The sequence below is a fragment of the Cryptotermes secundus genome, unplaced genomic scaffold (genome assembly GCF_002891405.2).
Source record: "Cryptotermes secundus unplaced genomic scaffold, Csec_1.0 scaffold929, whole genome shotgun sequence".
In the NCBI taxonomy this organism is placed as follows: domain Eukaryota; kingdom Metazoa; phylum Arthropoda; class Insecta; order Blattodea; family Kalotermitidae; genus Cryptotermes; species Cryptotermes secundus.
This window is the reverse complement of record NW_019725015.1, coordinates 1,021,722-1,039,099: the sequence shown is the minus strand read 5'-3', so window position 1 is coordinate 1,039,099 and position 17,378 is coordinate 1,021,722. Positions and strand designations below refer to the sequence as shown.

The window sequence follows — 17,378 nt, the reverse complement described above, 5'->3', positions numbered from 1 at the left end:
AATCTGAAGAATGCCACTTTCTAGGATATGGCACCATGTAGATCTTCTTTGAACCGACGTTTCAGCAGCCACCTGCTCACACTAGTTCCTTGCTCACGACTTTTTCTACCCTGAAGATGGAGACAATACGTTCCTCTGAAATGTCGGTTCAAACGATCTACACAGCACCACATCCCAGAAGACAGCATTTTTCATGATCACCACCCTGAAAACCTCCACTCTTACAATTAAAATATGTTCCTACAAATCATTAAACACAACCTACAACATGAAAACCTTGACAGAAATAAACTCTTTTCTATCAAAACATTAGACAACATCGACTACTCAAGGTTCAGGATGTCCACTGCAATAAATAAAGCTGCATGCATCAGCTTTCGTTTGGTAAAGTAAAATATAAAATACTAACATGGATCAACAAATAATAAAATGTATACAGCAATGAGAATTATTACAAGAGTATTGCAAAAGTGAACTGATTTCTAACATTGTTCCAAACTAAGATGAGTATTATGCAAGTTATTTAGGGTCAGATGCATTAATACTGACACACAAATTCAACAGTAACAGCAATCCTTTTCTAAATGAATTTATGGCAAGATGTGAAAACGGTAACCAATTACATACATCCTTTAAATAGTCAGGTTAGGTTTCTAATGCAACAAAATTAATAAAGTGTGCCATTCCAATTGCATGACTAGCACAAACACTTGTAACATTATTAGTCTAATATTATTGCACTGCACGCCTCTTTCCAAAACCCATTATTTTCCAATTCATGCTTCTTTGTACTTAAAAAAACTTGCAAGAAAAATTCACACTGATCCTTATAATATGTTCAGAGTGTAGTAGTAATATGTAGTACCATCCCCAAACCTTTCACCAGGAATTACGACAAGATTTCTACTGGGACGTATTTTGGTAAAACTCAACAGAACTAAACCAAATTATGTTTATCCGCTATATCATTTGCCAGCACTTGGTCAACTACATAATAGAAACAAAATATCTATTGGAATGTGCATTTAATTCTTTCATTATTGCATCTCTCAAGTGCCCAAATTAAAATTTGTGCCCATTTTTTATTATATTCTTAGATGCCAAATGTCTGACCCATTGTGCACAGGATCATTGTGCTCCTCTGGTTCCATGGAAAGCAACATCAAAGGCAGACATTGTGAAATTTTGATACCTTGTCATACAAGACATTCTGTCAGTCTCCATGACAGTATTAGAAACTCTTCTGACATGCTGGCACCTACCACCATAATACACAAGTCTCTGACACAGCATATTAATTTTGAAACTCTTGTCATTATTTAGAATAAATAATAAGGAAGTCAACAAAGTATGAAAATAGGTACATTTAGGACTATTTGCTACGGAGATAATGTTTTCATCGTATATCAGTGATGTTTGTCTTTGAACCGAAGATCCGTACTAGCTGATCTTCATAGTCATCTATGTTCCTCTTCATGATGTTCATGCATGGTCCCAGCAGTCTCTCAAAAGCTTCCACATCAAGGACTGCGGTATGAAAACAAACAAGAATGGAACTTTCACAATACAGACATAAAACTGTTAGCTACCCTGTGCATTAGTGTTGACAGCAGTTTTGTCTCAGAGTTCATGTCTTTCCTCATAGTCTGTAAAAGTACAAAAAAAAAAAAAAAAGGTCCGTGATTTTAGTCCGCAAGCGAACTATACAACGGCATCATAAATTAGGATAAAAGATCAATATTTACTTTCTCATGTATGTAGTATGAGAAAGTACTGTGATGCTGAAAAGGAAACCCAATTTTGAGACTTTTATGGATTTACACATTTTCAGCATCTTGAATAAAAAAAGAACAAGTTTTGGAATGCTATCTATATGTCTATATATATGAATGTGCACTTATTTATATGTGCTACTTCACAGGTTATCTGTCACTCATCAGTGCCTAGTGAATTTGAACATCCTACTTCCAAAAAGACTGGCCCTTCAATTGGGCCTAAAACACAAAACAGAAGCTTTCTCAAAAAAAAATGGCTAATGATTAGAATTTGTTTAATCTATGGAGACCATCTTCACAAATAAAACTACAGAGGTGGTATCTTCAGGAAAATAACGGTAGGCACACTACAGGCCCAAACATGAAATTACGATTTTGTCAGAACAAGCTTCACTAGTTGTATGGATTTCGTTGTTTGGTATTCAGTAACCAACACCAGCCTATAATGTAACAGTGAATTTAGTTTCCAAGGTAACACAGACAAGATCAATCATATGAGAAAGTCTCTGGAATGCTTTTACATCTCCTAAGGGCTACTTGTACTCACAGGCCAATTTTATGTTTCCAACTGCATATGCCGAAGCTGCACGTGGCTTGTGAGTGACTAGTGCCAATTCACCAAAGTATCCTCCCTTTGAGATGCGATTGATCTGAAACACAGTAGTGCTAATCTTCAGAGTCCTCGTCGCCACACTGAACTTCTCACGTTATTGTATGTGACTCATACAGAATGAGTGTCTTGGTCAATATGTAAGCATTTTCATTTTAAAATTAACAGAATCGAAACTATATATGAAAAAAATCCATATAAATACATTATTCCTGTGCAGAAGTCATCACAGTATATATAAATTCATCTGTCTCCCACAATAGTACTGTGCCCATCCATCTCAAGCAGACTGTCTGTCTTTTTTAACTCAACTTGAGTTTAATGCCAGAGTGGATGTAAGTTCATGTAGTGAAATAATGTTCACACAAAGATTTAAACTTATCCTCTGTNATTCATCTGTCTCCCACAATAGTACTGTGCCCATCCATCTCAAGCAAAGATTGTCTGTCTTTTTCAACTCAACTTGAGTTTAATGCCAGAGTGGATATAAGTTCATGTAGTGAAATAATGTTCACGCAAAGATTTAAACTTATCCTCTGCAGAGAAACGTTCAAGTATAGGGAGAGATGACATGAATTTTTATATTTTCCTGTGACAATGTGCCCTTTCTTGTAATTTTCACTAACATTAATTTGTAGCTGTTAGGTATGAGGTTAGAAATAAAAGGATAGGAAAGAGTTAAGACCGACTGGTATGAGTTCACAGATCTGCCTTCGATGCTGCATCTGGAAATTAGAACTTTTATGGCACATTATCTGACTTGCTGCTGCTAACAGTCCTTTTTCTATTTTAATCTTACTGAAAGCACATCACCTACCTCCACTTCCTGCCCATTATCTCCAGTGATTGTAATCTTTACACTTCCTTCCTCCACAAAGTACATTCCATCAGCTGAATCTCCTTGCTTTATGATCATCTGCCCATCAGAATATGGACGTGGAGCCAGAGCATCTGCAAGGTTCATGCGCTCGTATGCCTGGATAATGAAACAAAGTTACTTTCTTCACCCCTCTGTGACTAACAGGCAAATAATTCTGTGGATCTTTCCAAATGGTATCCTTTGTGCATGCATCCTTACGTGATGTGTATCCCCTCCCCAACGAGTGATGCACACACATTTCCAATTTGCATCTGCGTAACTTAGTGAAGTATAACTTCAATAATGTCCCAGTCAATGTTCTTTAGTGAAATGTTTTGTCCATTGACCCATATAAAAGAGATATGATGTGAGGAGAAGATGACATTGGGACATCTAAATACAATGCAACATCAGGTACCATGGAACAAAATCTCTGTTATTTGTTTCAGTAATACCTGAAGGGCCTTCAGCATTGGAACACTCTCTAGCAAGGACTCATACATCTTCCTCTTCTTGAATGCACTTTTCAGGAGTATGCGGCGGAACGTTTGCCGGTCCATCCCCCACAGCGCACCCTCGGAAGCTGCTTGGATGGTTGCAGCTCGAGGCATGTTATACAAGAGAGCCAGTTCACCGAAACTTCCACTTCCATCATATGTGTGGACACACTTTGGTTCACTGCCTGGCTCAGTCGACACATATGCATCGAATGTTCCACTGAAAAGCAAACCAGTATTAGCAACAGCTTTACTGACCAGCTGTCCCTTGTTTTCTTCAAAGTCTGTCCTTAATTCTCTATTCAGCAGGCTTGTGATCCAGTGGCCTTTACTTTTCTCACAGTGTTTCTAAGTGTAGAGGCAAATAGTTGTTCAGCTGATTAACGAATTGTCCACCCTTTATGGAACCCAAAGGTTCATTACCATGGTCACAAACACCTACCACTGGTCCCTATGCTGAGCGAGATGAATTCAGTACATACTGTCTGTCCCTATTTCTTTCAAATCCATTAGAGTACTAGCCTCCCATCAATGTATTGCCCTTCCTAGTAGTTTCTTCCAGTCAGGTTTCTCATAAAAAAATCTGTATCTTTTTCAGCATTCCCTAGTGTACTACGTGACCTGGCCGTGTCACCTTCCTTGATTTGAATATCCTGGTAACATTATAAGGCTCCTCATTATGTAATTTTCCCCATTTTCCTCTTGCTTCCTCTCTCTTAAGGCAAAATATTCTCTTCAGTACCCTGTTCTCTGATAGTCTCAATTTATTTTCTTCCCCTTAATATCAGGTCTCGTATACATACAAACCAATAGGACCATACTCTCCTTACCATTTAGCTTTACGAGCATCGTCTTATACAAAGGCATGCTGACAGGTATTTCACTTCCAAGACCTTCTTCAAAGTTTCTGCAATTTCACTTACCGCCCTATGACATAGAAATTATCTCCATCATCCCCTTGCTTGATCACATATTCCCCAGCTTTCACAGTCTTCTCAAACATGGCATCCAAGACATCTTGCATTTGTTCCTGAAGCAAAAATCATACAGTCTGCCATGTCCTGCTGTTACCTAAATAGGAATCCACAGTAAAAATGTGGCAATATAGCCAACTCACTTTGTCTAGTGCTCTGAAGAGAAGTATATGCTTCACACTCTCAGCCAGTCTCTCCCTTTGTTCATCTGACTTGGGATAAACCACCTAGTGACATAAAATCCACATTTATATACTTCACACAGTTTAAAGCATCATTTAAAAGGTCACTCATGACTCTGTGGCAACAGCCTACTCATCAAAAAAGTATTTACGCATGTATAGGCTGCACATTTTTTGCCAAAAATTCAAGAGGAAAACTGGGGTGCGGCTTATATTCGAAATCACACTTCATTTAAAAAAAATTATATTCATAATTAGTAATACAGGGTGTAATACTCCTGAAATAATATTCCAAGAAAATTATTTTTTCTATAATTTCTGTCTGAAAATTGTGCTGCAGCCTATACACGCACGCGGCCTATACATGCGTAAATACGGTATATATGAAAGTGTAACTTTCCTGTTTCCTGCTACAGACATAACATAAAACACCCAAAACAGTAAAAACTTCACTCTGTACACCTGTCAATATGTACGGTGGCCGTAGCTATTAAAGTGGTGTTCAAGTGTTGAGGTACCGTTTTTGGATGTGATTCAAATCGTTATTCCGCATAATTTTGTTTAATTATAGGAGTAAACTTTAATTTATCAATCTGCAAGTTATTCGTTCTTTACATTTACATTTATTTTCACTTTGTGGATATGATCGTCTTCCCGTAGGGCTGGATATAAAACATGTCACATATTATTTAAAGTTTTAGCTACTATATACTGTGACACTGACAAGAAAAGCAACTTCTACCATTGGAATCTGGTTTCTCATAATAGTGGAATAACAAAAGAAATCATAAATTTATCCAAGGACACAACAAGCAAGTGTTTATTAAAATAAGTATCTACTTCTGAGCTAACCCTACCTTTGCTCCCTCATCATCATCTTCATCTTCTTCTGGATTGTATGTTTCAGCAAATACAGATTTCCGACGAGATGAAAATCGTGTCACTGGTGGTTCTGTTGAACACAACAAATTAACATGAACTACTTCTTTCTCATTATCACGTGTGAAACATGCACCGAATATGCTTTCATCATTAACGTTAATTACTGTTTCAAACTATAACACTGAAGCATTATACCATGACTCACACAGGGACAGAGAAACATTCCCATCTGACCCATACATTTTATTCATTCTTCATATATTTTCCCATTATTACTTTTCGGCAACGCTACCAGAATGCAAATAAATATAAAACTGTACCTGTCACATAATACTATTACTACATCGCATGTTCCAATGATAATATAAGATTCATAATTCTGCTGGCCTCTTCATCCATCAACAACTAGCTATAGCTTACCTTCTTCTGTGGATATAACTGATTCATCTGGAGATTCCACGGTTTCCCCCAATCTCATACGATTAGCACGATTTTCTTGCAGCTTGTGGAAAAAATCCACTGCATATTCCACAACGTCGCCAGGTTGTTCTAATAAATAGCTTATCGTGAACTCCAGCAGCACATCTCGCAGCTCGTCGGGCACTGTAATTCTTCCACCTTCGGGTCGACTCATTTCTTGCAGTACCTTCTACTTTCCACCACTAAATAGCAACATTCAACAGTGCAGTTATTTATGACTGAAATACTGCCTCAATCTGTAAACACGACGCTTTGAAGACGTTACTGCTAAAAATCAATCCCGATTCCCGACCCTGATTGCCCAGTCAGTCGTCAACCTTGTCAATTCCTTCTCACTGCACAAGCCATAAAACAGGTAACACAACTCAGGAAACGCTGCTTTAGCAACGTATATATGAAAGCAATGGGAATTTTGAAAATACAATCGGATTTATCACATTCCAAAGCTTCAAGAAAATACAATATGATATTAATATTTCACACAAATATAAATGAAATTAACAATTACTAATCAATTCTAAAACTGTCTGCTTGAGACCCAGCGAAGATGGCGGCTGATCGCTAAATGCCAATCACCACGATCGAACTTCACGCGAAATGACTTACATATTAAAATGAGTGAAAGAGGTATCTTATGATATATTTTATGTCAATTAACTGATTTTGTTTAATTTACAACTCAGAGACGTAAAACTTGAAAAAAAAATCTCCGAACCGTACCGAGCACACTCTAGTATTCGATAGTAGAACCATACCATATTATGATGTTTTGATCGTTTTGTTACATTTATTATCGCTTATAATGTTACTTAGGCTCACAAGGTATTTGGTTATGAATGGGATGTAAAAGAATTTGGGATTTAACAGATGCAAGAGTAAGTGTGCACCGGCACTCCAGCACTCTGTTTAACCTGAGCCTACATAGACCATGAAAAAAGATTGTTTATGAAAATCGAATATGATGGAAGATGCACATTTAGAGACTTTTCTGCTGCAAGTAGATTATATTAAATACATTCAAAACACTATTACAAATGATAAAACAAATCTGACCAGTGTGACTGTTGGAGCTATTACTGCTTCACCTCTTAGCACCCTAACATGTTTCGGTCCCTATAGACCATCATCAGAGGGAACATCAATACTTTTAGAAATTACTATTACTTTGTTTTGATTTTTAAAATACATAAATATACGATATTTGTAATATATACTTTATATTGATTTATCATTTGTAATATTGTTAGTGTGACGGACCAGAATGAAACAAATCAAATACATTTAAACATTTTATTATTCACCAAAATATATAAAATAAGTACTTCTGTTTACATTCTACAAATTGAGCAAAACATTTCTCTGGACTGTAAATATTTAATGAGGTATACCCATCTCCATCTAGTCCAAAAGTCTAGTTTGTAGGGTGACTTTAATGTCCATGCCTTGGTACGTCTTCATGTCAGTGCTTAGTCAGATGTACAATTTTACTTCTGTGTTATTTGTAAATGTTGCATCTGTAATTGGTATATAATTTTTGGAATATATTTTAATATGCTATTATAAAGATAATTTAATGGAAACAACTTCAATACTGTCTCATTTCATACTGGATGCATCCTATGACCATCTAGCTGGAACAGGACATTGCATCTTATTTCTTGCATTAGTTGTATTTGTGAATGTTTCAAATGAACTGGCAATGAAGCCTGTACTGCTTGTCTGTATGACGTGGAAAACTCAGCTACAGACATGTCAAGTACAGTTGTCACATGACTTCTTAATATGAGGTTGCTGTTCATTGCCCTGGCCAGAATAGTTCTGGGGTGCAATGCAGCTAATCACGTATTCCTCTTTCAGGGGGTGGGTGACAGTATTTCATCTTAAACCCATACCATCAATATACTTAAGCTTTATGGGCTACGCACTTCCCTCAGTGCAAAACACTAAATTTTCAGATCACGTCTTCAATTGGTATACAGAGGCAATGAGGAGTCCATAGGTGATGTCAGTTTAAAAGATTTAAAGATTAAGATTTAAAAGATTAAACCATACTTTTTCCTGAATATTTCTATGTTTAATCACAAGATTAATTGAAACAGCGATTCCCAAGTTTGACCATCAGTAATTTTCATGACTAATAAGTACTGGTAGAGTATGCTGAAAACCTTTCTTACTCTTGAGACAGATTTTGTTTCTTGTAACTGCATTGACAATTTTTTACACAGATGCTGTCAGTCTGTGCTATAGAGTTGCAACCCTTTACCTTCACTTATTGGAAAACGTATACCACAACAAAACTGATGGATGAAATGTGTCTTTGGTTACCTGTGGAAGAACATCCAATGAGCATGTTCCCATTTAATTGGTTGCTGTAAATTAAGGTAATCACATCTTCCTCATGCTGTGTTGTAAATTGTAGATTAATAACAGTCCTTTTTACAGTATTTGTTTTATATATATATATATGTTTTAGTAAGTTGTATGGCCACAGAACATAGTTCTAACTTTTAGGTGTGGCCACAGGAACTTTTTTTCATGAGAACTGCTGAACTAAAGCCCACTCATACTGTATATGAATACAGAAAACATAACTGAGATGTTTTGCTGCAGTTTTAATCTGTGAGATATGAGATTCTCATGGCAGTGAGTATGAAGGTCACAGCCTTTGGATGTGACTTTCTTTAGTTTGGATGAAAAGTATCAAAATTCCCCCATCTTCATGGTAGATAGCCTGAAGATGGAAGCATTAGGTTCCTTTGAAACCCTGGTATCTATTTACCAATCTACATGGTATAAAATCCCAGAAGACTGTACTCTCCACTCTGAATACACTTTCAGAGGCTGGTTTGAAGGTGTGGTAGGGCAAATCAGCTTCTGCCAGATTTACTCTATCTAATGCTGCCAGAGTTGAGAATGCATGAAGCATCCTAACAGTACAAGAAAAACATTAATCACAAAAACCTTTATTATGCAGTTCTCTCCAGTAGGAATGTAGTTATCAACATACAAAAACAATATGAATGTATAATTTCAGTAATTATGTTTATAACATAATGCTACAAAGAGCCATTTATCATAATAAAAAAACAAATGCTTTATCATGTAGTCACCAATTGTTATTTTTCATTTTACAAAGAGACAGGTTATATCAACAAAAATAGCAAATTTATCACAAGCTACTTTGCTATATGAAACCTGAGGAAAAATGAATGGCAACATGGAGACGAGGTCGGAAGTAAGACTGCCAAGGTAACAAGAACAGTCAGAAGTAAGAACGATACAATACTAAAAGCAGCTCATGTTCCAGTACATCTGTGTCACAGTGCAGTTACTTTGCATCTGGCTCCTTCTCATACACTTCCATGATCTTCTCCATTATCTCCCACAGCTTATCTTTCTGCAAGTCCTCAACAAAAACCTGTGGAGAGACAAGAACATCTAAAAATATAGCAGTGTCTTGCAGAAGTAAAAGATCCTAAACAGAAGTCATGGAGGGAATCCTAGGGATTGATTCCCTCCAAGTCTCTTCTAAGATCTGACAATTCTCCACTCTGTCAAAATTCCTTATATTCCCCTCAAGTCGCCTAGTCATTTTGTTCATACAGATGTTGTAAATAATATCCTTTGTTACCAACATGCACTTTGGGTTGGTTGATATAGGTTAAATGGGGCTGAAGTGGACTGCAACAGTGAGGTTAGATTGTTACCATGGGACTTTTTCCATATCCTCTATTTAGAAAACTTAAAAAACTGCATTAACAAATATATAAATATAATATTTGGTATTGTTCACTAAATGATGAACCACTGTAACATAGCTTTAGGGAATTGTTAGAAAATATGCAAAAGTAGTCACCCTAGTGACTAGAGCATTCAAGGAATTGTTTTGTCCATAGCAGCAGAACCATCTGTGGAGCCCAGCCAGCTTTCTATCCAGTGGATACTCAATGGGCCTCTTTCCCCAGAGGTAAAGCAGCCAGGCAAGATGCTAACCACTCACTTCCATCTAGTGCCTCCAGTTCCCAACACATCCTCATGGCATGGTGCTTAATTAAGTACACAGATATCCCTACCTTCACCAACTATGTGACACACATTTCATGTAAATGACAATCTGAGCTCCAGACTTGAAATTCTACAGAACCTCATGTATTTCTTTTTTAATTTCTAGTGGGGTGGGACCAAGTCCCTTGCACTGCGGCCACTTCTGGCCTATTGTACCAGCCCCAGATGTTAGGTGAGGGTGATTGTGGAGCAATTGGTGGAATGAAGATTGGCAGCGGAAACCGAAGTACTTGGAGAAAACCTGCCCCAGTGCCACTTTGTCCAGCACAAATCCCACTTGACCAGACCTGGGATCAAACTCAGGCTGCCGCGGTGGGAAGCCAGCAACTAACCGCTTGAGCTATGGCGTGAACCTCATGTAAAGAACAAAACTCTAGAGAAAAGTAACATAGTTCTCTGTTTCCTCCACATTTATTATCAAAATGTAAGAACCTGGAGGTCTGGAGATAAGGCACAGGCCTCCTATCAAAGGTCTTGGGTTTGAGAATGGTAGTGTGCCTTCCCTATCCCTCACAAAGCCAAAACAGCAGGCCCAAATATGACTCCAGGTTCACAAACTGCATGTCCTCACCACCTTAATGTGTTAATATGCCATTACGCGCACAGAATTGTCCCCTACCGTGTTCTTCATCCATGCTACTTAGGCAGAAGTCAGATAAGTCTGAAGCCACCAAAAGAAATCCTAATTTTCATGTGGTGTCTGGGTCATGTCCTTGTGCCTAATCATCTCAGCATAGACACATATTATGCTGCCTGGGTAAAGTTTCTCATATGCTTTACCTAGACATCTGGTGGAGGACCATGGTCAACTTCATGCTCCAGTGACTGTCCCAATGTATAGGAATCTGTGTGGGCTGAAAAGCTGGTCTGAATCTGGCAGGAAAGAGGAAAATTTGAAGCCTAGTCACGCAGTATGTAGACCTACTCTTTATGAAGCCATAGAGCAAGCAAAAAAGACCCAAAATCACATCAGAGTAATTAAGTATCAGAGTATTAACCCTTACCTACTCTATGTAGGAGCATTCATAACATTCCTGTACAGGTATAATGTCAGAAAAATTCTGCCCTGTCAATGTAAGAATTTACTGCCACATTACAATCACACGCTCAGTGTTATATCCATGCTCTTCGCATTCTTTGACATGGTACATGGTACTTACAGAGTACCAAGCCACACCTCCATCTGCTTCATCTGTGTATGGCACCTGCACACCATAACATTGAAGAGCCAAATTGATACAAGCCACAGCTGTGTGCTGGGGTGTGTAGTCCAGTATTGCCGCATCAAAATGGAAATCCTACAAAATGAAAGTTGTGACATTAAAAGGACTTCATAATCTTAAAACACAAGTATTAATAGCAAGGAATGTATGCAAAAATGAAAATTGAGACCTGTATGAGATAAAACAAATGGAGAACAGATGGAACTGCAAATTATGTATAAGTACATGGAACTCTGCAAGGATAAACAAAAGCAGATTCCAAGCAATGGGTATGAAATTTGTAAGAAATATTGAGAGGAAACAAGAAGGGACAGAAATAGAAATGAAAGTCTTGGGGAAAAGTTGGGATACAGAATTTGGTAACAGGTTTGGATGAGAATTAAAATTTAAAAGAACGGGACATATGGGATGCCCCAAATCAAGCCAGTTTAGTTATGCTTTGGAACATGTCAAGATGGGCAGAAAGAGCTGGTAAGAAATCAAAATAGACTGTGTGATGAAGAAAAAGACTTCCTGAACAAAGAAGGAAATTATTTTAGAAGAAAACACTAAAGAAGAAGGTGAAGGCAAAGTGTGTATTATGGATTGGACATATATTTAAAATAGAAGAAGAAATGTGTACTGAATTTTGGGGAAGGAAATCTCTTGGTCAGTGACCACTTTGAATACCAAGATAAAAGCAGAGGTACCACATTAAACTGCATCTTAAATAAGAATCAGCCCTGAGATAGGGTCAAGTGGTGGGCTCTTTAGTTAGTGTGTTCTGGGTTAGTTTCTGTAATTGTTTACCTGAAGAAATGCAAATGATGCTTTTACAAGAGGGACCTTGTCCCACTCTTCCTGTGGAAACCAACCTTCCAGAGACTTGAGATAGTGCAGCAGGTACTGAAAGAGAACCAACAGATGGACAAATTATGACCCAGTCCACGATACTGCTATTTGCCTTAAGGAAATAGGAAAAACCATGAATACCTATGCAATTTCAGCACTTACAATTCCTGTCAACTAGTTATAATTTTCACAGAACTGTTGAATCTTTACACCAATGTTTGTTAAGAACTGTGGACACAGCAGCAATAACCCTTCTATATAATGCTTATTGCATCCTTCAACTCCACTAGTTTCAAACTTTAAAGATTAAAGGGGTGGGCATCAAATGACTCTTGCACTGAGACTCTTTTATTTACTATTTACTTCCATGCCTTCTCATCAGTAAAGAGTAATCCTACTGAGAAGACCCAATTCTGGTTAATAAGACTTCCATATCAGTCATGACACTGAACCTAACCAACAGCATCATCTAAACGTCTCCATGCCAACTCATTACTTCTTATTTCCAATTTCTGAGCACATTCATGTAGCAGTAACATTCTAATCTTGTACTGGGGACACTATCCTGACTGAGAACTCTCATGTCCTTCCTCAACCTTTCCAGACACACATCAGGATAGTATCACGACTTACACACACCGTACTCCCACATTATGCAAGTCTGATTTAAATTGTGGTCATCTGGATTATGACACTGTGTGGTGTCACAATGCAGCAGACAGCCATCTAAAAGTTGCTTCATATTTACACAAGAGCATACACGTGCACATGTAATGTGTGTATCTGCCGGTTCTCACAGAACTTCTCATAATGCAAACTTTGCTGACATTTAACCTCCCGCTTCATGGCCCCATTTGATCATGCAATTACAAGTACTTAATAAGAAGCCATAGACTGATGGCTAAATCATTAGCAAACTTAAATAATTGAATACTTATGTTAATATCCAGTCAACATGAATCCATTTTCTCCCTGTTCTTGCAGTGAAATAATCCACTCACTCTATGTGGATGAACAACGGTGACTTCGAACTTCAGCATCCTCATGATCAGCAGTTCTGCCTGGACAATGGCATCTCTCATGTTCCAGTACTCATCTCCTAGTTCCAGAGGAACTGACCCCCTATGAAGTGTGTTGTGCGTAACATTTATAACATCCCTGATTTTGAGCGGGTCATCCTTCACTTTCCCTGCCAGGTAGAGTGTTGTCGCAGCTATAAGCTGCAAGCACAAACATTGCAATGAAGAGTACTATCTCCTGGGATTCGCCACTGTGTAGTGATGTTTCGGGGGAATATACTGCAAGTTTGCCTTACTTTTTGGCTCTTGAGATGGAGTCACTGTAAATAGTGGTAAACCTCTATCACACTTGGTGTCATCCCAGAAGACAGTCTCTTCATAGGCACTGCCAGGAGGATCTCAAATTTCAGAGACATCACAGTGTATCACACACATGTTTATGTCTTGCCTTTTTCCAAGGAATGTTCATCATCTTTGGCATGACATCCACATATGACAAATTGCTGTGACTGTAGAGACATTCACTATATTCACATATGAAGTCTGTGCTACAACTTTTCAAACAAACTTAGTTTTCAGCCACACTGGTCTATTACTGTTGCTAACGGACAGACTGAAAGTTCTGTGGGTGATAAGAGTCCCAGAGATGTAATGTCAAGTAGTTTGACCAAATAGGCTGCTGTATCAGTATCACTCTAGATGTGTATTTAAAGAGGTCCTCAGTTCAAATCTCAGTTTAGACAATGGCTATCCTGAATGTGGTTTCCTGTGGTTTTCCTCAGTCCCTTCAGGCAACTGCCTGAATAGTACCTGAATAATACCATAACTGCTGCCTTCCAAATCCTTTCATGTTATCAGTCACCCTATTATTCAGTGCTATATACTCTCAACACTGAGGACAATGTAAAGAAATGGCCCACATCAAGTAGTGTGATAGGTAGCAGTCCTTCAGGACAGAAGGTGGACAAGGCATCACATCTCAGAAGAGAAGTGATCACAACATTCACTGCTGTAAAAGCCTCAAATCTCAACATCTAGTGCTCATCACTTCCATTTCAGTCCCCTTCAATTATTAAATTTAACCAGAATTTGTACCATAGTCTGAAAGATGAGAGGTGCATGGACAGACATAATTTCTGCAGTATGTACTCACTTTATGTAAGAGATCAACAAGAAAATGGTTTACATGAACATGTCTGCAGCCTGTTCCTGTACCAAATATTACACTGACATATCACGATTACAAGCCTGATAGCATATCTGGTACAGTAATGGGCTACAGGCTCAACGATGACAAAATTTGGGCTTAATTCCTTGCAGGAGCAAGAGATTTTTCTCTTCTCCATAGAATTCAGACCAGCTCTGGGGCTTATTGAGTGGGTAATGGAGGCTCCCCAGGGGCAAAGCAGCTAGGGCATGAAGCTGAGCACCTGCTGCATCTAGTGCAGAGGTTAAGAATCCATGGTTCTTTGCCTCCATTCCCCCATACACCTTGATGGCATGGTTCTTAATTAAGCACAGTGACAGCTTTACCTTTTACATTTACAGTTTCCTAAAATCTGACACCGTGTACTATGGTAGATAGGTACCAGTGTTTCAGAGGAAACCATTTCCACCTTCAGGGTAGGACAGTAAATATGGAGGCACAGAATTCCTCCAAAATGTTTGTACCTGTCTATTAAGATATGTGCCTTGCCATGAGAACCTCAAATCTCATTACAATGACAACTTTTCAATGGAACAGACTGTAACAAAATTTATTTTAGTTTTCATAGTCTCATTACCTATCCTGAAGTCATAAGTGGATATTATGTTAACCAGGCACCTCTCTTTCAATATGGAATAAAGAAACCAATTCATAATATGGCAGCTTACATAACTGTCATAACCTGCACTGTCTGTTTCCTTGAAAAACCTGTGATACAAGATCGCAGCTGTTGCTATGGTCAGTGGCTGGGCATCTAGTTTGATACCTGAAACAGCAGAGGGGGGAAATCATTCTAAAATACACATGCCTCTGCAGACATTCTGTATACATCCCAATATGCTCTTTTAGCGGTGACCATAAAGAGTGTCACCTTCTGGGATGCGACACCATGTAGTCTGATAGTACTCTATCAGTGTCTCAGAGGAACATATTGCCTCAAACTTCAGGATCAAAAAGTAAGCCAAGCAAGCAACCAGCAAGAAACATATAGCAAGCTTGCCACCTGCTTCTTGCTAGTTGCTTGGCTAATTCTTTGATCCCAAAGCTAAAGGTCATATGATCCTCTGAAATGTCTGTAGACTACTGGACACGGGGCATGACATCCCAGAAGACAGCACTTTTCAGTATTACGGTGATCTTGTACGTCGCCGGCAGCACCCACAGAGCGAAGGAGTAGATTTATAATAATGTAGTTTGAACTCAGTTGCTGCCATTAAGATTCAAAACAAACAAATTAGAGCAGTATAGAATAAGGTTTTGTGCACTGTCTCTGTGACTATATGCTGTGATCTTTCTTGTGAAAAATCTGTGCTTATATGGAGTGAACATTTCCTTCTACATGGTTCTTGCTATCCCCAGACCGATTGAATATGCTCAAACTGGTAAGCTGACTTCTGCTTCCCTAACAACTGTAACAACAGCTGTCAGCACTGCTCACTTTTATAATCGTTAACTAAATTTTCAATGCAGAGTGTTATTTGCATTTCTGAATTAGCTGTATATAGTAAGCTGCTCCCATTATGAAAATATACGTCTAAATTCTTTTCCAAGTTCCATATAGTTCCCTGTGGGTTTCTGGTTTTGTTGAGCATTGTCCTTTTGGAAGATAAGCTCCATATTTAGCAAGGATCTGCTGTTGCTTTTACAATAATGAACTCCATGAAGAAGGGTCTCTTTACAAAGCTAAGGTTCATTCAGTTGATCAAGAAATTCCCCAGCTTTTATGGAGCCCAGAGGTACATTACCCTGTTCACTACAGGATCCTGCCCCAGTCCACAACCAAGAGTCCTTTTAATATCATCCTTCAAACTACATGTAGTCTCCAAATGTACTTTTTCTTATAAGCTCTTCACTAAAATTCATACATAGTTCTCATCCAACAATTGTTGTATATGTCTTGCTTATCTTATACAGTTCATAAATAACAGTTCATATCCTTACCACATTCAAAAATATATCTCACTGCAATGAAGCTGTTCTCTGTTTCCGTATAGTCTATGGCTGGAACTTGTCTACTTTTCTCTCGCTGAAGCTGCAGCACATCAATAACATCCTTCATTTTGGTACAGTTATACTGAAAATTAGACCTTATGATATATATTTCTGCTAGGCAGTGTCCAGTTGATTGAGACAGGATGCAACAGGACCATGATTAATGATGTGTAAATTGAGGGCCATTCACTGCTTGAAATAATGCCATGGCACAATTCATCTCCCTGTTAAATTACAGATAAGTAAAAGCACAGAATGTAGTATTATACCCTCCAAACTAAGCAAACATTAAGCAATGACAAATCTAACCTGCAAGGAACTCTAAAATCCCTATCCTTGAATATGGTACATTGAGGGTCAAGAAACATAGCATGATCATCATGCTTTCCAAAATTCTGAGGGTAAACTCTATTGTAAATATTGTGTTTAAAATAACATCTTATCTGTACAACTTTAAGATAACTCTCTTTAAATATCAAAACCTGTACGTTTCAAACTATTCTAAACTAAACTAAACCATGTATATTTTTGGGCAATAAAATTTATTAAGTTACCGAAATTACTTATACCATTCATATTTATCAATTCTTATGCATAGGCATTTGTCACAAGCTAATCCTAATTGTATGTCAACAATTACATTACCTCTTCTTTGTACTCAATCGTGTAATATCACAGATGGTAGATTTCGGAGCAACCAAAATAATATTATTGTCCGTGCATTTAGGGATCCGTGTGTCAGCCATACCACTGAGTACCACAGAGAACTGATCCATAGCGTA

General features: G+C 38.0%; 2 protein-coding genes and 1 long non-coding RNA gene across 7 annotated transcripts; 1 reads left to right on the top strand and 2 right to left on the bottom strand.

Annotated features, from left to right (window-relative positions):
- Positions 1-202: 202 nt before the first annotated feature.
- Positions 203-6,809, bottom strand: LOC111863253 (cAMP-dependent protein kinase type II regulatory subunit). Its single transcript, XM_023849405.2, has 8 exons — positions 6,200-6,809; positions 5,755-5,849; positions 4,859-4,942; positions 4,665-4,771; positions 3,700-3,961; positions 3,203-3,361; positions 2,323-2,425; positions 203-1,527 (listed from the first exon to the last, which is right to left on the bottom strand). Exons 1-8 carry the CDS (start codon positions 6,411-6,413, stop codon positions 1,397-1,399), a joined length of 1,155 nt encoding a protein of 384 aa, XP_023705173.1. The 5' UTR covers positions 6,414-6,809; the 3' UTR covers positions 203-1,396.
- Positions 6,810-9,494, top strand: LOC117282223. 2 transcript variants are annotated; one of them, XR_004512883.1, is made up of 2 exons: positions 6,810-6,886; positions 8,485-9,494. It is a non-coding gene; the product is annotated as an uncharacterized LOC117282223 (long non-coding RNA). The 2 variants fall into 2 exon arrangements; XR_004512882.1 differs by lacking the exon at positions 6,810-6,886 and adding an exon at positions 7,062-7,134.
- On the bottom strand, positions 9,207-17,324 carry LOC111863254 (cyclin-Q). Of its 4 annotated transcripts, none has more exons than XM_023849408.2 (7): positions 17,242-17,324; positions 16,546-16,678; positions 15,273-15,370; positions 13,380-13,598; positions 12,337-12,432; positions 11,485-11,622; positions 9,207-9,677 (listed from the first exon to the last, which is right to left on the bottom strand). In XM_023849408.2, the coding sequence occupies exons 2-7, from the start codon at positions 16,661-16,663 to the stop codon at positions 9,588-9,590; spliced, it is 759 nt and encodes a 252-aa protein (XP_023705176.1). In that variant the 5' UTR covers positions 16,664-16,678; positions 17,242-17,324; the 3' UTR covers positions 9,207-9,587. The 4 variants fall into 4 exon arrangements, with proteins under 4 accessions (XP_023705176.1, XP_023705174.1, XP_023705175.1 ...); XM_023849406.1 differs by having other exon boundaries at positions 17,166-17,248; XM_023849407.2 differs by lacking the exon at positions 17,242-17,324 and adding an exon at positions 17,166-17,217 and having other exon boundaries at positions 16,546-16,820.
- Positions 17,325-17,378: the final 54 nt, after the last annotated feature.